This window comes from Mesoplodon densirostris, chromosome 18 (genome assembly GCF_025265405.1).
Source record: "Mesoplodon densirostris isolate mMesDen1 chromosome 18, mMesDen1 primary haplotype, whole genome shotgun sequence".
NCBI classification, from domain to species: domain Eukaryota; kingdom Metazoa; phylum Chordata; class Mammalia; order Artiodactyla; family Ziphiidae; genus Mesoplodon; species Mesoplodon densirostris.
This window is the reverse complement of record NC_082678.1, coordinates 3,062,905-3,084,737: the sequence shown is the minus strand read 5'-3', so window position 1 is coordinate 3,084,737 and position 21,833 is coordinate 3,062,905. Positions and strand designations below refer to the sequence as shown.

The 21,833-nt window shown below is 55.5% G+C and overlaps 3 protein-coding genes across 4 annotated transcripts; all 3 read right to left on the bottom strand.

Annotated features, from left to right (window-relative positions):
* Positions 1-3,130: 3,130 nt before the first annotated feature.
* On the bottom strand, positions 3,131-6,049 carry HOXB7 (homeobox B7). The gene is made up of 2 exons (XM_060080676.1): positions 5,599-6,049; positions 3,131-3,485 (listed from the first exon to the last, which is right to left on the bottom strand). Exons 1-2 carry the CDS (start codon positions 5,996-5,998, stop codon positions 3,232-3,234), a joined length of 654 nt encoding a protein of 217 aa, XP_059936659.1. The 5' UTR covers positions 5,999-6,049; the 3' UTR covers positions 3,131-3,231.
* A 1,684-nt stretch (positions 6,050-7,733) lies between these two features.
* On the bottom strand, positions 7,734-9,807 carry HOXB8 (homeobox B8). Of its 2 annotated transcripts, none has more exons than XM_060080907.1 (2): positions 9,384-9,807; positions 7,734-8,586 (listed from the first exon to the last, which is right to left on the bottom strand). In XM_060080907.1, the coding sequence occupies exons 1-2, from the start codon at positions 9,805-9,807 to the stop codon at positions 8,279-8,281; spliced, it is 732 nt and encodes a 243-aa protein (XP_059936890.1). In that variant the 3' UTR covers positions 7,734-8,278. The 2 variants fall into 2 exon arrangements, with proteins under 2 accessions (XP_059936890.1, XP_059936891.1); XM_060080908.1 differs by having other exon boundaries at positions 7,734-8,583.
* A 6,655-nt stretch (positions 9,808-16,462) lies between these two features.
* On the bottom strand, positions 16,463-21,608 carry HOXB9 (homeobox B9). The gene is made up of 2 exons (XM_060082333.1): positions 20,987-21,608; positions 16,463-18,336 (listed from the first exon to the last, which is right to left on the bottom strand). Exons 1-2 carry the CDS (start codon positions 21,501-21,503, stop codon positions 18,101-18,103), a joined length of 753 nt encoding a protein of 250 aa, XP_059938316.1. The 5' UTR covers positions 21,504-21,608; the 3' UTR covers positions 16,463-18,100.
* Between the last annotated feature and the right edge of the window lie 225 nt (positions 21,609-21,833).

Sequence of the window (21,833 nt, the reverse complement as noted above, 5' to 3'; positions counted from 1 at the left end):
CTGACTTGGGAAGAGAGGGTGTTCGCTTTTCTGATATTTGCATAGAAAATGGAGTAAGTTCTGGCTTTGAAAAATGGTATCAGGCTGCAGTCCTGGGCAGATTGTCCATTTACCCTCCATGATGACTAAAATCCCAGATCAGCAAGCAAATTAACTTAGAAATTAAAATTATTTTTGGTTTTCTCTTTTGTGTAATTCCCACCCCTCCTTCCCTCTCTCTCTCTCTCTTCTTTCCTCTCCCCCTCGCTTTTCCTCTCTCTCTTTTGCTTTATCGAGCTGATACTGAAGTATAAAAATATCAAGAGGCTGGAGCCCTGAAGGGCGACAGTGCTCCGACCTAGGTGTGGTGTCCAAAAGAATGCTGCATTATAACCACCAGGGAAATGATAAAAAGTTCATGTTCACGATCGCCCGGCCACATGACCGGCGCTGGCCAATCGCTGGATTCAACCACTCATAAACTTCTATCACAAAGTTGTAAATTTTCATAAAACAACAAGGAATTTATTGCATTTCTTCATGGCTGCTCCACCAGCAACGCTTTTCTCAGTCGCCATCTTCTTTTCTTCTCCTTCTCGATTTTTGGGGAAACCCCAATCTGAGAAGGGGTGCGATTTGGGGTCTGGGGAATCAGGCGGAGGAGGCACAAGCATCCAGCTGGCAGGGGGGTTCTTTTTGGAGCCTCCCTATTCTCACAGAAGTTCTGTCCCCCTTTTCTAGTAAAAATTCACCCCAAAACCTCCACACAGGGACCATTCTAAGGCAATCTGGGGGTGAGTTAGGAGCAGCAGCTAGTGTCCAGAGTTACCACTTACATCAGGGCAAAATGAAAGCTTCAGTGCCCCCTTTTCCACCTCTGAATGCCCCCCTCACTCCGAGCACTATAGATGGCGGGAACCCCACCTGTGAAGCTTGTAGCACTGCCAGTGTGGGGCCCTAGGTCTCCTAGGGCCTACTTTTTGCCCCAAAGAGGCTAATGGGGGCCAAGGTGGACACTCTAGCCACTGGATGCTTGCCTCCGTACCCCAGAAATTCGAGGAGGGTAAAGCCGGACCCTTGACTCTCCCACCCAAATGCCCACACGCCCAGGTTCCCAGGGACAACTCCCTGTGCTCTGCGGGGGAGTGGGGGGGTGGGGTTCCTGCGGTCGTTAATGAGGGAACTGAAGGCTTAGGAGCCTTTTACTGACAAATTCAGATTAAACAGATCCTCCTACAACACGCTTCCTTCCAACCCTCTTCCTCTTCTTTGTTCCGACGCCCAGTCTTTAAATTAAAATAATCCAGGGTTTATAATCGAAAAGATACTAAAAATCAACTCCGCAGGTCTAGCTACGTAGGCACCGTCCTCTGGGTATTTATCCCTCAATCAAGGGGGTGTTTTGGAGACAAACAACAACCCAGATTCACCCCAGGCTTCCCAGGTCCCCTGAAATATGCCCGAATTTTGAATTGAGCTACCAGGGCCCAAACGCAGGAAAGGAAATAACCTCCCCCACACACAAGTGTGTTTCTTTTTTCTCTTTCTCTGTACTCCAGAGAAGATTCCAGGTTGCCGGCAGCGCGGACAGCGGGCAGAAAGGCTCAGAGGCAGCCCGCGGAAGGCGGGCGGCCGGGCTCAGAGCAGCAGGGATGCGGCCACAGCAGCCGGGTAGTTTGCACCGCTCAGCTCCTCGCTATGGGCGCTCATTTTCTTCCCCCAATTGCAAGTTTTACTTGGGCCGCTGGGTCCATTTAGAATGAGATAAATTAAAATAAATGAAAGTAAAATAAATTGCAATAAAATAACCGAATAGCTCTTGCGGAAAATGTTTGCCGACCGAGCGGAAAGCCAGGAGCATCCTGACGTTGGAGGCCTGATTGGGCGGCCGGGAGGCTTTTGCTCGCCGGCCTGGCCTCTGCCCAACGCCGCCCGCCCGCCGGCGCGAGAAGGGGGAGTGGATTTGGGTGGTCACCTTCCCTTTCCTTCCGCTCCTTCTTCGCTCGAGGCCTAGCACTTCACATTTCAGCTCTATATTTGTGCCTCGGCGGCGGCGCCGAGCCACAGCCTGGTGTGAAGGCCTGAATGAGGAAGAGTTTGTGGAACTGTGGGGGATTTGTTTTTTGTTTTGTTTTGTGAATGTGTGCGACTGGGCATGTGGACTCAAGGACGTGTTTCCTTGGGGGCAAATATGAATCTGTGTGTTTTATGAGCCAATGTGTGAGTGTACCCTGGTATGTATAAATGTGTGAGTATGAATGTGGGTTTACTTGTGTGAGTGAATGTGAATACTATGTGTTCTGGGCAGGGTTTGGGATGTGTGAATGCCTGTATGTTTATTTGTGAACATATGAATATGGATGTTTGTGACTGTGTGTGACAATGTACATATTTATTTATGTGCAGTGTCAACCTGTAAATAGGTGTGGTTGGGTGCATGTGTGCGTCAATATGTGTAAAAAAATGTAAAGGGAATGTGTGTGTGTGGTATCTGAGGTTCACTAGTTGGCAGCCCCCAGAGCAAGGGGCACAAGAAAAAAGAGCAGGCCCCAGCACAGAAGGAAATGGGCCAGCAGCAGAAATTGGAGCAAATGGGTGCTGGGATGCATGACTCTCCTTCACCCCCTCCCAGCCTTAGGGAGACACAGAAAATAGGGGATCTGTTTATTTTTAATTGCTTTTATTTCTCCATCCTTCAGATACACATAGAATGCAAAGAGGATCACAGGGGCTGGTGGGAGCAAGGAGCAGTGAGCAGGCCAGGTGCACAGAGGGGACACTTGAGCTAGTTGGTGGGTCCTTGGGGCTCCCGAAGGCCCCTTCAGTGCCGCTACTGGGAAGGGGGGGTTGCTCAGGAAGCCGGGGAACCACACATGTTATTCCAGACCCACAGACCACACAGACAGCGTCAAAGATGGGGCTTACAAAACAGCAAGATTTCACCAAAGACCTTACCAATTAGCGACATAGAAAAGGGGAGGCAAATTCCAGAAAGCTACAGAACAGGTAGATGACGTCCTTCCCATACTGTACAAAACAAACCTGATGGACTTTCCTATAGGTAGTATTTTTTTTCAGTGTTAAGAAACCAAAATTTCACCTTCTCTCCTTAAAAAAAAATTAACTGCTTTCTATTTAAATAGTTTTCTTTTCCTCCCTATTTGACTTGAGTTTCCTGGTTCAGTTCCCAGAGCTGGGTTTCTCTCTCTCGTTCCCTTTTTCGTCTCTCTTCCTCTGCCCTTTCTCTGTCCCTCACTCTTCCTCGTCCTCCTCCGCCTCGGCCTTGTCCTGCCTGGTGGCCCCGGGGCCCGCTGTCTTGTTCTCTTTTTTCCACTTCATGCGGCGGTTCTGGAACCAGATCTTGATCTGTCTTTCGGTGAGGCACAGCGCGTGCGCGATCTCGATGCGCCGCCGCCGCGTCAGGTAGCGATTGTAGTGAAACTCCTTCTCCAGCTCCAGGGTCTGATAGCGGGTATAGGTCTGGCGACCTCGCTTGCGGTCGGTCCCTGCGCAGGTTATTTGCAGGAGAAAAATCAGTGAGTGAGGAACGAGCCACGGGAGTGCTCACCTCGCTCTTGGACCCTGTATGCGGTTTGGCATCGGGGGTTGGGAAAGCCTATTTCCCATGACATCAAATCGTCACTCTCCATACCCCAGCCTATGCCTGCCATCTTTCCTCAACGTGCAGACCTTTCTACAGGCCTCCCACGGCAAACACTCCCATCTTCCACCCAGGAAGTCTTCTAGCCTAGGGCTTCTGAACACAAGGTCTAACCTGCTGGCTCTTGAACGCCCTGTGCCTAAAGGGGTGTATGTGGGTGAAAGGCAGTTAATCCTCCGGGACCAGGAACCCCAAGTCTCCCCTTTTGCATGCTGACTCTGATGGTCTTTCGGGGTACAGGACAACAGAAACCATGCAAGTGACCCTGGAGTGGGACTCTAGGCCTGGCCTGAGGGCTTTTCCCAAAAAGAAAAGGAGACAAAGAGCCTCACAGGTCCAGTCTCCCTCCTCCCCCAGCCTGTTCTGGAACGAGGAGGAGGTGAGAATTTGCAGATTTCCTTGGAGCGTGGAGTCAGTTGGAGAGCAACTGCCTTCTGATGACTATTTTCCAGTGAGTGGCTGAGGTGCAGACAGGGCCAGGCTGTCCTGCCTGCCCACCTGCCCAGACAACCCCGCCCTCCAAAGCAATCTGTGGGCCTCCAGGCCTCCTCAGAGGGAGAGGAGAGTCAGCAGCCTGGGTTGGAGTAGAACATTCAGCATCTGGCGGTGGGGGCTGAAGGGCAGGGAAGAGCTTCCCAGGTTAGGCCCCAAACCCCAGGAGGCTTGGGGGAGGTGCTGGTACCAGCCCTCCTAGGAAGGAGACAGTGGGAGGAGGGGCTAGGGGCCCTAATTTCAAGTCGGATAAAAGCCAAGCTGAAATGTTTATGAGCAGAAAAATTGGGGCTTTAATAAATCAGCTGGAAAGGCAGTTGAATTATGAAGCAGGTAATGGGGACCGTGACCACTAATACTGAAAGCGTAAGAGCTGGGCTCTCCTGGCCCTCAACCCTGGCTGGATTGGGAGCTTCCGAACACAAGTCTTGGGTCTTCTGGACCTTGAGATTGGCCTCTGAGTCCAGGACAACATTATGAAGAATGTCTGGGACAGGCTTGCCAGGAGACCCCATGGAGCCCCTGGTCTCTTGGGGTTCCTGCAGCAGCTTCCTCGGTGGCCTGCGCTCTCTAACTCTTAATTTGACTCTTTGGAGTCCTAGCCTCTCACCCAAGAGGACCTCCACCCTTCTGGAACGACACTTGCAAACTAGTCGGCCGCTTCTCCAGGGGTGCTAGGAAGGGCACCTGAGGAAGCCAGCTGTACTCCCCTGAGGCCTCCGCTCCTTTCTCTAGCTCTCCTGCCTCCCCCTTCCCAAGTTTACTGGGGGTCAGGAGCCTGCTCTCTCTTGGTCTCAGCCCCCCTCTCTCCACCTGCCTCTCTGGCTCTGTGTCCCTGGCTGAACCCTCATCACCTCTCACACCCCCTCCTCCCGCCAGGCCTCTAGAGCCCACCTCTAATTGTCCAGAAGGGAATAATGGGGGAGCAGGGTTGGCTGGGAAGAAAGGGGGAGGGGAGAACTGCTCAGCGCTACAGCCCCCTCCCCTAGACCTTATCCAAGCTGGGGCTGGGGGACACACCCAGAGCTGAGATCCCCGGCTGGGGAAGGGAGAAGGGAGGGGGGAGACCCTAATGGCTATTCTCTGCAAACCCCAGTCTTCCTCCGCAAGACAAACGGCCTCCTCTCCAGCCCGTGCCGGCGCGGCTGATAAATATTTAAAGCTAAAAGGCCGGGAGGAAGGGTGGGGGGTGGGTGGGCTGGGGGCTCAGAGCGCCGCGGCGTCGGCGGAGAGGGATCCGCTAGGGAAGCAGAGCGAGCCTGAGAGCACCAAGCAAAAACGGGAATGGGGGCGGCGCGCCGGGTCGCGGCTCGGGGTGGGGGGCCGCGTCCCCAGGGCCGACCTCCTACCAGGAGCACTCTGGACACGGAGAGGGGCACTTGGCCGGGAAGGGGGCGCCTTCCGGGGAATGTGCCCGGGCCACTGCGGCTCGGGACCGCTCGGGACTGCTCGGTGCGCGGCGTTACCTGAGCTTCGCATCCAAGGGTAGATCCGGAAGTTACTCTCGGCCGCCAAGTCCGAGTCCCTCTGCTCCTTGGCGCCCGCCGCCTTGGCAGAGTCGCCGGGACACACCCCGGAGAGGTTCTGCTCAAAGGGTGCGCAGTGCATGTTGAAGGAACTCGGCTCGAGCCCGTAGCCGGCCGCGTAGACGCCGGCTGCACTCTGGCCCGCCATGCGCCCCCCGCCGGGGTACAAGCCCTGCATCGAGGCGGCGAAGGAAGCGCCCGAACCCGCTCCATAGCCCGAGCGCTGGGGGTTGGAAGCAAACGCACAAGAAGTTTGTTCGGGGAAGGCTCCGGTAGCGAAAACCGAACTTGCGGCTGGATATTTAGAAAATAAAGCATTCGCATAATACAATGAACTCATAATTTGGCCGGATGATTTGTAGGCAGGGACGTTTTAGTGTCGGTTTTACGAGATTCCTTGATATATTACAGAATTAGAGTCCAGATTTACACCAAAAAGGACCCCCTTTTTCCTCTCTGGACCACGTGACCCCGCCCACGTGACGTCCCCTCTGCCAATAGCCGGGCAGCCTCCCCACGGCTCCCGGTAATGTGGAAAAAATTGTGTGGCGTTGGATTTATAAAATATGATCAATAATGAATGAGAAAACCAGGCCCTGTGGATTAGGGCTGGGGGCTCAAGGGCCGCTGTCGACCCCCGTGGGCTGGAGGCAGCTTGCAGGCGAGATTTGGGGAAGAAGGGATTGAGTGGAAGGGAAAATAAATAACCTCCGAGAGCGATCCTTGTTGTCACCCTCTCCTCCCCAGCCCGTTACCCAGCCAGAAACAAACGCAGGGATTGCATACAACCGGGTGAGTGGGTGGGTGGGGGCAGGCCAGGTCTGTATTAATACGGACCGCTTCAGCCTGGCTGGGCCTTTGGGGGAACTTGGTCCGGAATTGGTCCGTTTCTCCCGAGGTAAGGAGCGAGGTGAGCCTGGCCTCAAGGCTCGCTCTCTCCCTCTCTCTCTGCCCCAGACGGGCAGGGACGGAGTGAGGTTTCCTGGGTGCTCCCAGAGGCGCGGAATCCAGCCCACGGGCGTTGGATGCTGCGGTTTCTGGTGGCTAAAAAAAAAAAAAAAAAAAAAAGGTTTGAAAATTAAAAAAGGAAGGGGGTGGGGTGGGTGGGAAGAGAAAGGAAGGGAGGAGGGTGGCCCGGTATGCTGCTCTCCTGGTTCCCGGAGGCGGATGCCTCAGTCGAGCGTGGCTGCTGGAGAAGCAGAGGGAGCGAAGGAAGGAAGGCGGCGAGCCACCTCGGAGCTGGGCGAAGGTGGCCAAGTACCAGAAAGGGAGAGGCAGGGAAGAGCATCTCCCTTCTCCTGCTCCCCCCCTCAACGAGAGTACAAAAAAAAATTAAACATTTTTTTTATTTTTCAGCTTGTTCAGCAGCTCCGCACTCCACCTCTACCCCCGCACACATACACACAGAGGAGAGGGCACACAAAAACAAAGGGGGAGGTTGGGGGGTTGGGGGGATAAAGCCACCAGCCCAGGCGCATCTCTCCAGCATGGCCTGGGCGCGGGGGTCTCCGGGGCCGGCAGCCTCGGAACGCGGAGGGGGAGGGGGTTTCTCTCGTCTCCCCTCCCTCGTTCGTCTCTCCTCCAATCACGCGCAGCCGCCTCCCTCACCCCCTGCGCCCCTGGGCCAAGGGACTCGCACCACCTGCCTCCAGCCCCCGCCCCCTCCGCTGCGCGGCCAGGCGGACGCAGGAGCCCGGTGACCCGCTCCCCCCCTCCTCAGCTCTGCAAGGCGCCGGGAGCAAATGAGGAGCGCGGGCCGGGCAAGTCTCGGGTTCTTGCTTGTAAACTTTATTGTAACTCTTCCGCCCTTTTCAGGCGCAGACAACAGAACAAAGTATAGAGGAACAACAAAATATATAATTAGCCCTCCCGCCCCCCAATAAAGCAATTCACGGATACAGGATACATTCTCTTCACAGTAAACCTAAGAACACTTTAAACAATTGCCCACAGCGCGCATGCTAACTAAAGTAACCTCTTTTGAGAAACACTTAAGACGAAATTGTCAAACCAAAGCGGGGGGGGGGAGGAAAAGAGAGAAGCCAGAGAAAGCCAGCGAGCTAGAGAGGGCAGCGGGGAGGGGGGTGGGAGGGGAAATGAGGACGAGGTGAAAGAGAGAGAGAGAGAGAGAGAGAGAGAGAGAGAGAGAGAGAGAGAGAGAGAGGGAGACAGAAAGAATTACGGCGTGAATAGGCAGTTTCATGTTGTTGGGAGAACTTAGCAGAAATCAGTACCTCGCTCATTACAAAGAAGCACGTTCAAAGGAAAAAAGACCATTGCACAAGGAGGCTTTTTACACGGGGCAGGGGCGTGGGGGTGGGGCTCAGCCAGGCCGCAGCCGCTCACCCTAGCAGGGAGAAGGAGTCCTTGCTTAAAATCCTTTTCTTTCCCCCCCGGCCCCCAAGAGAGGGGAAGGAGATCCACGGTAGCTCACACACAGAAGCTATTACGAGAAACTACCACTAGCGGGGACTGGCGCGGCGGGGACGCTGCGGTGGGAGGCCAGGCTCCGGGCCCCGCTCGCGGGGCCAGAGCTCTCGGGCGGGGGCGGGCGACGGCAGCGCGGTCGGGTGACACGCGGAGGCAGGGCGGCCGCGGCCCTGGCAGTCCCAGCTGGAGCCTACTTCTTGTCGCCCTTCTGCGCGTCGCCTTCGTCCGCCGCCTCCGGGGCCCGCTCCAGCTTCTGTTTCTCCAGCTCCTCCTGCTCGCATTTGCTGCTGGGGAACTTGTCTTTGTTGTTCTCTTTTTTCCACTTCATTCTCCGGTTCTGGAACCAGATTTTGACCTGTCTCTCTGTCAGTCCCAGCGCATGCGATACCTCGATCCGCCGCTTGCGAGTCAGATAGGGATTAAATAGGAACTCCTTCTCCAGCTCCAGGGTCTGGTAGCGGCTGTAGGTCTGTCGGCCTCGCCTGCGTCCGGCGGCTGCTGGGAATGGGGGAAAGGGCGAGACGGAGGGGAGGGGAGGGTGGGGGAGGGGGCAGAGACAGAGAAGGTTGGAAGATTCGTGAACCAGCCTAGGAGACCAGTATAATAAGGGCAGGGGGCCTTCTACCCCGTGCAGGGGCGGGAGCGCTGGGAGGCCGCGGTCAGCCGAGGGGGGGCGGGTGAGGGGGATCAGACACCACTGAATCTAAGGGAGCCAGAAAGGGGAGCCCCCTCCCCTGGTAACCAGCACCAGAGAGTTGGGCGGGGGTGGTTGAATCTATTAAAAGTGCCATAAACTTTAGAAGGAAGGATGTGAAGGAGGGGGAAAAGTAAGAATAAAAAAGCCGGGATGGGGACGAATGGACCCACCTTGAAAAGCCCCCAGAGCCTCTGCCCCAGAAGAAAAGTTTCTTCAGGGTAATTAAACTATAAAGCAATTGAGAAGTGCAAAAGTTGAGCGCCCCATTCCCACCACCCTTTCTCCACTACCCCCCATAAAACAGTAAAATGGGAAAAAAGGAGAAGAAGAAGAAAAGTCAGGCAGGGTGAGGGGTTTATGGATTCAGGAAATGTCGCTTAGCGACCTTTTTCAAGGGAAACAAAAAAAGAAAGAAGGAAAGGAAGGAAGGAAGGAAGGGAGGGAGGAAGGAAGGAAGGAAGGAGAGAGGGGGAGCCTATCTGAACGGAGCAAGCAAGTCTTCCAGGGGCTGGCGGAACCGCGCCTGGCCTGCCCGGCCCCCCGTGCCGGCCTGGGCCCCGGGTCTCCCTTCCCCCCGCCGGCCCCGGCGCGAGCTCACCTTGCGGGCGCATCCAGGGGAAGAGCTGTGTGGGCGACGGGCTCTGCTCGGACCCCTCGGCCTCCTCCCCCAGGCCGCTGGCGGCGGCGAGCTTGCAGTCTGCGTACTGCACCAGGTCTGGATCCTGCGCACCGAACAGGCTCTGCCGCTGCAGCGGGTCGTAGCCGTAGAAGTTGCCCGGGTCCCCGTGGCACGCCACGGCGCACGGGTTCTGCTGATAGGGAGCCGTGGATAGCGACGACGGCCCGTGGTAGAACTCCTGGATTTGCGACGGGTGCTGGAAGCTGCCGCCGCTGCTGGGACCGTACACCACGGTGGGTCGGCCGCCCAGGTCCTGGGCGAAGCCGCAGTCATAATAATTGGGGCGCAGGGACTCCCCGGTTTTGTATTTGGAGAACAGTGAGTTGACGAAATAAGAGCTCATTTTATTGAATTTTGAGGCGGCGGCGGCGGCGGCGGCGGCTGTAGTTGGGGGCTGTTGGGGAGGGGGTGGGGAGGGGGAAAGGGAGGGAGAGAGAGAGAAAAAAACGCGGATTCGCCGGCTCCTAGTCACCCTCGCCAGGGAAGGAGAGGAAAAGGAGGAGGGGGGAAAAAGAAAAGAAAGAAAAGGCGAAGAAGATCTCGAAGCCACCACACTTTTTGTGATTTCCAGGAACAGGAAAGGACAGCGAAGCCTCCAGAAGCCTAAGCTTGCATCGCAGCCGCGGCTCGCTCGCCCTCCCCCACCCCCCACCCCCCAAAAAAATATACCGCCACTTAAAGAGGTCCTCGCTTTACATTTCGAAGAAGGGATGCCAGTTCATAAACAGTTTTCGGTGATTTACTTCCCTGCAAATGAGTTGTTTCATATTTTGCACTGTCTTTTCATGATCATTTGCATCCATTAGAGACCCCGCATCCTATTGGCTTCTCCGTACTCCTCCCGGACAGAACGCAGAGCTAGGGTGAGAGCGAGAGAGAGCGAGCAAGAGAGAGAGCTAGAGCGAGAGAGCGCCAGGGAGTGAGGAGAGAGCGGAAAAAAAAAAAAAAAAAAAAAGGAGGGGAAAAAAAAAACACCCAGGGAGAGAGAGGGGGAGAGGGGGAGAGAGCGGGGGAGGAGAGGGGGAGAGGGAATGAATACGGATTAAATCTGTTTAACTACCTACATTAATGAGATATCTCTCGCCTCACAACAAATCAAATACCCTCGCAGACCACCCCCAAAGACTGATGTGGGGCGCACGGAAAAAACCACGCACACACATACACAACGCGCCAGGCGTAGGCACGCTGTTAATTTCGCGATTTTAACGAGGCAGTTGGAGTCTTTTTAAATGTCAGGGTCGCTTCGGAAAAATGTAAAAGAACACGGTCTAATTGCACCGAGTTTTAAAAGGTCCTATAAATGTAATTGGTATTTTAATACAAGTTATCAAATCATACAGCTTCCTCTCCTAAACATATTTTCAAACAAACGAGGTAGTCATATTTAAAGCTTTAATGATCAATTTCCTTATTATTGATAAAGGTTTAACTATCGTGTGGAGGGAATTGGCTGGGTAACCGGCCCCCAAAAACGGCTGTAAACTCTTTAACAAACTATAAAACGCAATAAAGCCGAGTCTGTTGTTGTTTATGCCGCAGCGCATAAAAGCTGTTAGCATTTTACGAGTTCTTTCCTCTACAGCTATAAAACTGCAGCTTCGATCGCCCCCGCCGCCCGACTGCAGCACGGTGGGGGTGACAAAGCCGAAATGAGAATGATTATGAGTTTTTTTCGGCGCAAACGATGACTTTTCAGAGATTTTCTGCCTCCTTCAGCTGTGGAAGCACCTGCCCCCACTCCCTCTCCAGAGCCCCCAAACCACACTCTCTGCCCCACCCAGGCCACTCACCAACTTTCCAACAAACAAACAAGGCTTTTCTTTGCAGAAGGGATCCAGGAGAGCTTGAGGAGGCATCAGGAGGAAGAGCCGAAACTTTCTGGTTAATGGGCAGTGGTGAAGTCCTGACCAAAGCTCACCCTGCAACTGCGATTCTGCAGTTTTACACAACCTCGGGTGGCCTGGGAGGGGGTTGCTGGAATGGGGAGGGGGTCTCTAGAAGGTACTGGAGCCCAGTCAGCAAGCCTTTGGCAGACCAACTCTGTGTGATGGGAGAGGGGCCTGATGCCACCAGCAGGATAACATTCAGTTGGGCTGCCCCAGTCCTGCACCCAGGCCTCGGGACCCAGTAACCAAGCCCAACTGGCTCCCAACCTTCCCAGGCCAGGCCTCCACACCTTCCGCATCACCCTCGGTTGAGAGGGCAGTTCCAGGCTCATCAGCACATCAGAGGGAAGGAAGAGCAATGGAGGCTGCTGCCCTGGTGCCTGGCCTTGGTGCCCACTGTCCTGTGCCCTCCTCTGCCCTGGACAGTGACTGCAGAGTGTATGAATGGGAGGGGCACCATTTAGCCTTCACCATCCTTTGAGCCACTGTCACTACCTAAACTGACTTTGGGGTAGAAGGGATTTGGATGCAGCAAGGTCACTGAGTCCTCCATTTTCTCTTCTCTCCCCTTGGGAGCCTCTAGTTAAACAGTGCTCTCCCTCCAGACCTGAGGACCTAGGTCCTGAAACAGACTGCAGGACCCAGCTGACTGGATGCCACACTCTCTTGCCAGTTGCCTTTCCCAGCCTACTGGGCCTAGTGACAATGGTGGCCAGGCTTTAGAAGGCCCCAATCTGAAGGTCCAAACCAATGGCTTCCTGAAGTGGCTCACTGAGCAAGGAAAGGAAAGGAAAAGGAAAGGAAAGGAAAGGAAAGAAGGAAGGGAGAGAGAGAGAAAGAAATCTTCTAGCAACAAAGGTGGAGCCTTTACAAATACATTCGATCCACTGTTGATCCATTGTTTATTCACGAGAGAGTGGCTTCCTTTTGGAGGGGTGCTTTTTGGGGATCCCACTCACCCCAACCTTTGTAAAAATGAAACTATCACCTTTTCCAAAGGGAAGGTACCGGTGGGGCCACTTGGTCCTTCAAAAGTGAATCTGGAGAATGGGAGAGGGGCTGAAAGGGAGAGAGAGAAAGGAGAAAAGGAGGGGAGAGGACCAGGGTCTTGAATTTTCAGCGCCAGGCTGAGGGGGCGGTGAGGCAGCGGAAGGCAGAGTTAAGTTGTTGCCGAAGCGAACATTTTTATCAAGTGCCGGGGATTTTATGGTCATGATTTGAGGACTCACCGGTGAGGTAGAAGTTCAATGGCTTGTTCTAAATCATCCCTACACCGTGCCAGAAATTCCTGATGGAAGGAAAATGTTTCTATTATAAGAAAAAACAAGAAAGAGCGAGGAGATAATTTATAAACACCCAACGGAGCGCAGATTTATTAGAGAAGCTCAAGTTGAGAAACTCCGCTAGCCTCTTCGCACTCGGTCCTGGGGGAGGAGAGGAGAGGCTGCAGCGGGGCTAATCTTAAGGGGGGGCATCTCTTTCTCTCACGCGTTTGTCTGGACGGAGGGCAAGGATCGGCCGGGCCGGGTCGAAATGGGACATGTGGAATCTAAGGAGCTATGGGCAGGCTGACAGCGCTCAGGTCTCAGAGCGAGAAATGCCTGAAGTCCAGGCCTCCAGCTGCTAAGCTGCGAAGGGACCGGTGTTCCCCAGGTCTGTCTGGGGCCGGGGCCGCGGCGCACGGAGCCCGAGCTCTCACCTGGAAGCCACGGGACGCGGGGAGAACCAAGCCACTACTTCCTGCACTGCGCCTGTTCCCACATCCATCCGGAAAACACACTCTTTTTTGGCGGCCCAAATTGGAGCGCCCAGATCAACCGAGGAAATATCCGAACCTTTCGCACTTCGCCGTTCTGGGAGCCCCTGCCCCGAGCCTGGGTCGCCCGGCGCCGCCCCGCTCAGCCCTGGCCACATACAAAGACTCTAGAGCCTCGGTCCGTGCGGAGCCGCCCCGCCGGCTCTGGGCACCTCCGAATCCCCGCCAAAGCCACGGATCCGTTTCCCCCAAAGTGCTCCCACCCCTACCCCGGGCTGGCTCACCCGGTTCCCTCTCCCGCCGATCCCGCAGCAGGTTGGGGCGGCTTCCTCTATATCCGACCTTCTGCCGGCTCGCCCTTCTCACCTGACCTGCTCACCCGTATCCGCAGACATTGCTCTCGCACCCTTCCCCGGATAATCTCATTTTCCCGAACCAATCCTCCTCTTTTATTTGGATCCACTAGTCCTATTATTACTATTATTCCCCGTTTCCATGCATTTGTTGTCCCACCTAACATAGAAATTGGGTGAGAAGCCCTGAGCCCTGCTCCTGGGGGAAATTCAGAAAATTGACCATTTGAGGAGAGGGGGTCAACACCACTATATCTGAAACCTACAAAATGGGGGAAATGGCCACAATGAACCCTATATTTTTATTCTGGGCAAATTATTCATGACTTTTGGTAGCGCTCAATTCAGAGATTCAGGGCCGACTGAAGTGCGAGGTGCAGCCGCGGGCGCCGGCAGCCGCAGCACGGGGGATTTTCACGTGGAGCAAGGGTGCCATCTAGCGGCCATGCTGAGAAAAGGCGCCGCCGCCACCGGCTCCTCCAGCTTCTGAGAGAGCCAGCCAGTGCGGCGACAATGCGGAGAAACTTTCAGTATTAGCAGAAAAGGGCGAGGGAAACGAGAGCGGGCGAGAGAAATGAGAGCGGGCGAGAGAAAAGGCGTCGGAAATCAGGCAGTGGTTCATAAAATTGTGCAGATAAACTAAAAAAATTAAAAACAAACAAGCAAACAAAAACAAACAAACACGGAGAGGGGATAAGGAACGAAAAAGAAACCAGAATCTTTTCTCTCTCGCCCCACCCCCACCTCAAGCCCCTACTTTCGGGCAGAGGCCGAGCAGTGCGCCGTTTATGGCCCGTAAAAGGGGGAGCCGAGCACATTTCAAACCCAACATGATTGTTTCAAATTCTGAGGGGAAACAATTGGGCTTTTTGTGGGGGGAGAGGAGGACTGAGAGAGTGGGACGAGACTGTAAAAGGATCAAGAGGCTGCCAGCGCCCAGACGTCTGGCCCCGCCGGACCTGCGTGTGTGTGTGTGTGTGTGTGTGTGTGTGTGCGCGCGCGCGTGCAGGGGGCTTCTTTTTATGACGCCCGATTCTGGAAGGGGGTGCGGTTGCGAAGAACAAAGACGAGTCCCAGTTGCGTTCCGTGAAGCATTTGTGACAACAAAAATGTTCTTCCCTCCCCCCTCCCTCCTCTCCCCTCTTTGCCCCTTGGGGCCCCCGGAAACCCCGCGCCCTGCACTTAGGGAGGGTGAGGATGGGGGCGGCCCAGTCAGGCCGACCCATTCGCCCGCCAGACCCGGAGCCCAGGCCCAGCTGTGGCTCTCTCAGCTCCGGAAAGTTTCCCCTCACTGTTTGCTTTGCTGCTGTTTAGTTTCTTAACCTTCAGAAATTTATACGCTATAAACTTTTATAGCGGTCATATTCTTTTATTGCTGCGCACACGGCATTGAATTCCTCTCCCGGCTTCCCTCTGTCTCGCACTCTCCCGGTCCCCCTCTCTGAATCTCTCTCTTTTATGACAGCGGATTTCCCCATCTCCGGCTTCCAAGCCTCCGCATCTTCGCCTTTGTTTGTTTTTAAAGAAGCCACCCCGGGCTGGGGATCCAGACGCCGCCGGAGGCTTCCCGGGGCGCCCTCGCCCCCTACCCCGCAGCACTCCGTTCAGTTCCTGCCTCACTTTCTTGCGTTTCCTCTGGGCGGAATCCGGCCTTTTCGGCTCACTCTCAGCACGGGCTGGCTCCTGGGAGCCCAGGATGGGGAGGGAGCCCATTCTACACAAGCTCTAAAGGCAGATTCACTTTATATATCGACTGGAACCCTCCTCGGAGTATGCGGGTTGGGGCCCAGCTGTATCGGGAGCTTCGCGTTCTCCTGCCTCCCGCTGTCTCTCCGATTAGCTCATCCTTCCGTTCGCCGGAGAGGGGTAGGCAGGGCCTTTTCGCTTCCAGGCTGCTTTCTCGAGGGCCAGGCTTTGTCCCCACCTCTACCCCAACCTCAGGGTCTCCGCGGACTGCAGCGCTGCTGCGTGGGCCCGGTGGGAGGCTCTGGCAGGAGGCCGGCTCCCAAGCGCCAGCCCGGCAGAAGCAGAATCCCAGCGGCTGGATGAGAACGGCCGGGCTGCCGAGGACAGCGCTCCCCATTTGAGGCTTTGGTGGGACGCCACAGTCTGAGGGGGACAGAAAGGTGCCTTGAAACCGAATTTAATTCTGGGGTCCGACTGGGAAGGGTTTTTTGTTGTTGTTGTTTTTTCCTCCTGAACCATTTCTGTTTCACACTCAACCATCTCTCGCAGCCTGTAGGAGCTGCCTTCATCCCTACCAAACTCCACCCGTCTTACACCAAGGCTGCTACCCTGTGGCTCAAAATGGAGCCTCAAACTCCAGGTGGGGATTGAAAACCCTAAGGGGCTTACTCTTTTTGAGTGGAAGAAAGGACAGCCTGGCCTTCCGGAGGCCTCTATCTGCATCCCATCCCTCTGCTGCAGGGAATAGCAGAACGAAGTTACTGCCTTCTTCACTTGCATGATATTTTAAAGTGGCCAAAGCAAGGTGGCTTTCTCAGCCAGCTGAGAGAGGACCTGCTTCCAGGGATGGCAGGGCAGGCCTCGCCATCCTCTGGCTCTGGAGGTTGGTGGGGAAGTCTCTAGTGCAACTTAAGAGGAAGATTCTCATTGCTCCCTGCAGACCCAGACCCCTCTCCAAACCACTAATCTCTCCTTTTCTCCCGCTCCAGTCTCCCAGCTCTCCTGTTGGAAGGCTCTTGCTCAGTTTAAGCAGTGGTCTTGGGAACCTTGGTCTGGACCAGCTCTCAGCTCCACTAGGAAGCCCATCCTGCAACCTCTTGGGCACAGGACTCTCTCTTTATTCCAAGCCACCCTCTTGGAACTAGCATCTCTACCTCTGGTCAGGTGAGGCGAGCCAACACAGAATGACACACAGGAGAGATTTATTTTCTAGAGTGATATTTATTTTTTATTCTTTTTCTTTGTTTTTTTCCTTCCAAAACAAACAATCAGCTCTAAGCCCCTCGCCCTCCCCACTCCCACCCACAACCCTCCCATATAAGCAACAACTGAAAACAGGCGAGACAACCACCCCCAAAGAAGTCACAAAACACAGCACAATTTCACGACTGCCACCGACAAAGCAAAAGAAGTTCTATTGGAATGTCCCCTTGCAGGGTCGGGAGAAGCAGGAGAGAGAGTCCATGACCGGAAGGGGACTGGAGAGGTGGGGTAGCGGGGCGAGGAAAGGAAGCCGAGAGTAAGCTCTGGCCTAATGCTTAGGTGCGATTTCGCCTCTTTCCTTAGCAAGCGGGACTGCTCCCCAGAAGCGTGCGCGCGCAGATCGCCATCCAGGCCCGAGTCTCGGGAGGCAAAGGCAGGCACTGGGGCTGGTCTCTGCGCTTCTGCGCTGGGGCGGCAGCTGACAAGCCCGGGGCTCCTCCGCAGGGATCAGACTGGGCAGGACGGGAGGAAGAAGTCAAGCTCCGCGCGCCCCGGGAGCCTTCGCTCCTCCCTTTCCTCCACAGCTTGCTCTGGAGAGGAGCCCAGGAATCGATTCACCATAAATTCTCCATCGGGTTCTCCTGACTTGGCTTTTCCGCCTATGCAGGGGTAGGGCTAGCAGAGGATGGAGGGTGGAGGGGGGTTTCTACAGGGGCGACCTGGCTCGCTGGTGCAAGGTGGATTGGCCGAACAGAGTTGATTTCAGAGCTGGGGAGGATGCGGAAGAATGCAAGGCAGGTGTTGAGCAAGAGAAGCTACAGTCTCTGTCAAGCGGGACACAGATGAACGTGAGGACGACACTGCCAAGGATTACAACCCACGATCTGACCTCCTTTTGTTGGAAGGAGAGGAAAACAACATGCAGAATTAAACATTTCCTGCAGCAAAATGTGTGTATGTGGACTACCTTCATAAAACCTAAGAGACTCTCATAAGACCACCGCTGCCTTTCCTTGCCCATTCTAACCCACTAGCTTGGGAGCTGAATTTACCCCACTTGCCCTTGAGTCCATGCCCGGGTATAGTTAAGGATTCCGTGGGGATGGTGTTGTGATGCTGGGGCCTTTGCGCTGCAGCGCCCCATTCCGGAGTGTGTCTCTAGACTTCTTGGTGTGTAATTGCATCAGGGGCAGACCCTGGACATGCCTGATGGTCTGTGGGCTATTCCACTAGATTTGGGGTGTGATGGTCTGCATTTAGGGTGTCACTTCATTTGAGTGTTGACTGTGAGCACTTCCCGTTGTTACTGTGGGCTCCAGGCTTTATGCAGGTGGGCGTCTTTTGGGCTGTGTGCAGTTGGAGTGTCCCTGGGTGACTTTGGGATAGGTACAGGGGGGAAACAAGCAGGCTGGAAGCGAGGGGCTGGAGCTTCCCAGGAAAATTAAGAGGGCTGCTAGGGCCTCTACTAGGGGCACTCTCTCCTTGGGGCCCATCACCTTCTTAGGAACCAACTACATCTACCTTCTACATCAATAAAACTCCTTCCTGAGGCCCAGGGAGAAGAGAAGGACAGGTGAAGGCAAAGGAAAGGAGAGAGGCTCTAGATGCAGAAAAGGACTTTCTTTGAAGAAAAAGACCCCCCCTTCCCCATTCACTTGAATACATCCCAGACGGCACAGGCTCCACAGCCATCCCTTATAAATAAGCATGAGATGGGGAAGGGGTGGGGAGGAGGGCTGGGGGGAATCTTTACTCTTTGCCCTGTTCCTTATTCATCTTCTTCATTTTCATCCGCCGGTTCTGAAACCAGATTTTGACTTGTCTCTCACTCAGATTGAGGAGTCTGGCCACTTCGTGCCTACGGTCCCTGGTGAGGTACATATTGAACAGAAATTCCTTCTCTAGCTCCAGCGTCTGGTATTTGGTGTAGGGACAGCGCTTTTTCCGGGAAGAGCGAGCGTGCAGCCAGTTGGCGGAGAGGTTGGCTGAAAGAGAAGCAGCGATAGAATCAAAGAAAGGAAAGGAGGTGAAGGGCCCCCGTGTTCTCCTTCCAAGAGGGTGCACCCCTGGTCTCCACTCCCCATCTGACATTGGAGAAAGGGGCACCTGGGCCTTCAGGTTCCCAGAAAGGCTTCCAGAGATGGGCCAAGAGTTGCTATAGGCACCTCCAGGTCAGTTATTTGGACAGGATGGAGCCAAACGTGTGCCCGGCTTCTCACCACTTCCAAAGCTTTGCCTGCCCCAGGTCCTCACTCAGTCTTTCTCCACTTGGGTCGGAACTGGTTAGGACTCAGGTCAAAGCCCAGCCTGGCTAAAGCCCTCCCCCCCACCAGCTCTACCAGACTAACTAGTGGTGGCTGACTGAAGGGTCCTGGCTCTAGGTCTGAGGTGAGAGAAGGATTGGGCTGGGGGAGAGGAGAGTGGCTTCTGCTCAGCCACAGCCAAGAGACCTCCTGGCCACCCAGTCCAGTTTGAGTGCACCCTCCTGCCTTGATCACAAGCTTGCATCTCTTGGCCACATGGCAGCAGCCATGTGTGTCTGTGCAGATATCTCACTGCCCCCCACCACACACCACAAATAGGGATTCACATTTAGAGACGCTAACATCCAGCACACTCCAATTCACATGCAACCCAATTGCAACCATTTATCAACTCCAGCCTGTGGACAAGGGAGTGCTGGGGGCCTCACAGGTAACTTATGGTTGCAATAGTCTCCTTTTCCACTCCTGCTCAGCTCGCAGTTTGGTTAAAGTAAGTTCAGGGAAATTGGGATGCAAGATTGGTCCAGTCCTAAGCGGGGGGGAGCCATGGATCATGTGGGGGTAACAGAAGTCCTTCAGAGCATAGCTAACTCCAACTGGCTCCATGTGGTGAGAGGGAACAGAGAAAGGGAAGGGGTGACTGGGTAGAAGAGGGGAAAAAAGAGGAAACAAACATATATACAGGCTTCTCTTCTCCTTACCCCTGAACTCAGAAAAGTTGCCAAATACAGCAGAGCCAATTAAAAATAACAGCCACCCTCTACTAGATTCCTTCACCCCAAATGAAAAGCACTGAATATTAAAAAAAAAATCTGGTTCATCCTACACTAAGTACCGTGTCTTACCAATTTGCAGCTATTTCCTTAATGTGATTGCCTGGAATGGGACCCACAGCCGCATTAAATATGAAAGAGGAAAAAAACTGTTAATTATTGATTCTAGCCAAACTGCTGCCTTGCAGTAATGGACTTTCCAGGTAGGGTTTGTGGGCTTGGGGGTGTGTGGGGGGTCTGTTTGGGGGTGAGCAGGGAGGGTTTGGGAAGAGCCGTGTGTTACCCAAATGCCAACTCTTGTGATTCACCCTGGCAGGTTGGAGATGGTGGGACCTCACAGAGACCTCAGGGGAGTTGGGCAGTTCTCTACCCTCCAGCAGGCAAGGGCACCCCCAAAGGGCCTCTGGGCCACTCTGCTGATGGGAAATCCGGCAGGGCAAGCAAAGACTAAAAAATCTGACCCTCACTCTCCAAAAAGAGTAAGGGTTGAGGACTTGTGCCCACGATCCTGCAGGTTATTGTCTGGGGGCTAAGAGCCCCGACCAGTTTGCCCTTCTCAACCTTAAAAAACGAAACATCCGCGACTCCCCTCCTGCCGCCCTTAGAGAGCAGCACATCCTGGAAATTAGCCAGACTTCGGGTCCTGGCGGGGGTGCTTTTGGAGGGGTGGGAGATGGTGAGAAACTACCTTCCGAGGATAAAGTTAGCCCCTCCGCAAGCCTCTCTTACCCCCACCCTTCTCCTCCCCAGGGTCCTTTCGGGGGATCTCTCCTTCTCCACGCAGCCGGTCGGCCGCGAAGTTCGGAAGCGATTCCCCAACTCCCTGCGAGGCGGACAGCTCTGGCTGGGGCTAGGGAGCCCCGCGGAGAGCAGCGGGAGCCGCAGAAAAGGAAGCTGCAACCCGGGCGAGGATGCCACGGAGGGGAGGGGGCGACCGGAGGGAAGGCCCCCGGGGAGGGGCCGGCGCATCCGGGGAGGGGGCTCAGTCTCCCGGCCCCGGGCTTCCAGCGCCCCTCCCGGCGCCAGCTGCGGACCCTGAGCGGCTCCTGAGCGAGATCTGCTAAAAACAATCCTCCGTCAAGCTGTTGCATCGCAAATAAAATCCTAATGAGCCCCCTCCCACTACCCCTTGGCCGGCTTTTACGGTGTGCGCGTGGCGCGGGGAGCTCTGCCAGCCGTGCGGTGCCCGGCAGCCCGGTGCGCTCCCGCCCTGGCCCGCGCGGGCTCTCGGCCTCGCTGGCTACCTCCCCGGCCCTGCCAGTTCCTCTCCCAGCCGGCGGTGGTCGGCTTCTTCCCGGGCTTTCAGCCCGGGCCTCGGGGGCGTGGGGGAAGGGAGGCCGAGAGACCGGCGAGCTGGACCCTGCGCCCCGGGTCCCCCGTGGACTTGGAGGAGTGGGGGCGGCGCTCCTCCAGCGGCCTCAGTCTCCCTTTCTGGGGCGCTCAGCTGCCTCCCTCCGTCTTCCCTCCGCCCCCGCTCGCTCTCCGGCCGTCGCCGCGGTTTCCCTTCACATTGTCCGCAGTTTATTGCTTCTCCCCTCCCCTCCCCTCCCCCTCGCCTGGCCTTCGGCCTGGGTATTTCCTCACTTTTTATAACTTACTTTGATCCGGCCTCTCTTTGTCCTCGCTTCCTTCGCAAATTTTATTGTCCCCGTAGCCGGGTCTTTGATTAGACAGAACGGCCTCCCTGCCCGCCGAAGTTTCCAAACTGTACTCGGGCGTGCCCTGCTTGAGCAGCTCCCCAGGCGCGCCCAGCAGCGGCTCCGCCTTCACCGCCGCCTGGCCCTGCACAGGAGCAGCTTCGCCGCGCGGCGCCGGCTCCAGCCAGGTGCGGAGATACCTGCTCTCGGCCGGCGGGACGCCCTGGGGCTGGATGTAGGGGTGGTAGACGGACGGCAGGCTTCCGGACGCGTGCGGGCTCAGCGGCGCCCAGGAGGCGCCGAACACCGGCGCTTTGGGCTGGAAGCTGCACGAGGGGAACTCCAGGTGCTCCGCGTGGCCCGGCTGCCGGGGGCTCGCGTACTGGCCGGAAGGAAACTTGGCTGGAGGCGCGTCCTCACTCTCGTGACTTATGATCGAGTCGACATAATAGCTGCTAAGCGTCCCAGAAATGGACATTCTCAGACATTATCCGGGCGCTCGCAGGGGGAAGGGAAGCGCTCGCGCGCGGCGCCCAAGCAGGGAGAGGTGGCACCCGGACCGGTGTGAGGGCTTTCGGACGCGACCCCCGCAGCCCCCCACCCTCCCACCCCCACCCCTGCTCAACTTCTCAGCCAACAAAGTACAGTGGAGCAGCCTGGCTCAGCGCTCCTTGCAAAATGATTGGTCAAAGTTTTTCCGACTGCCTGATAAAGCGTCAGCTCCGACATAAATCAATCGGGCGAGGGGGCTGCGCTCTCGCTGTCATCCGTCCGCACCGCATTCCATATCGAGGATGGATTGTTTTAT

Bases quoted from the DNA above. Each gene is read 5' to 3' on its own strand.
- HOXB9 (XM_060082333.1), bottom strand. From the start codon at position 21,503: ATGTCCATTTCTGGGACGCTTAGCAGCTATTATGTCGACTCGATCATA. The intron at 18,337-20,986 runs GTAAGTTATAAA...CTTCTCTTTCAG, and splicing joins CAAAGAGAGGCCGGATCAAA to CCAACCTCTCCGCCAACTGG.
- HOXB7 (XM_060080676.1), bottom strand. From the start codon at position 5,998: ATGAGTTCATTGTATTATGCGAATGCTTTATTTTCTAAATATCCAGCC. The intron at 3,486-5,598 runs GTAACGCCGCGC...TAACCTGCGCAG, and splicing joins CCCTTGGATGCGAAGCTCAG to GGACCGACCGCAAGCGAGGT.
- HOXB8 (XM_060080907.1), bottom strand. From the start codon at position 9,807: ATGAGCTCTTATTTCGTCAACTCACTGTTCTCCAAATACAAAACCGGG. The intron at 8,587-9,383 runs GTGAGCTCGCGC...CCCCATTCCCAG, and splicing joins CCCCTGGATGCGCCCGCAAG to CAGCCGCCGGACGCAGGCGA.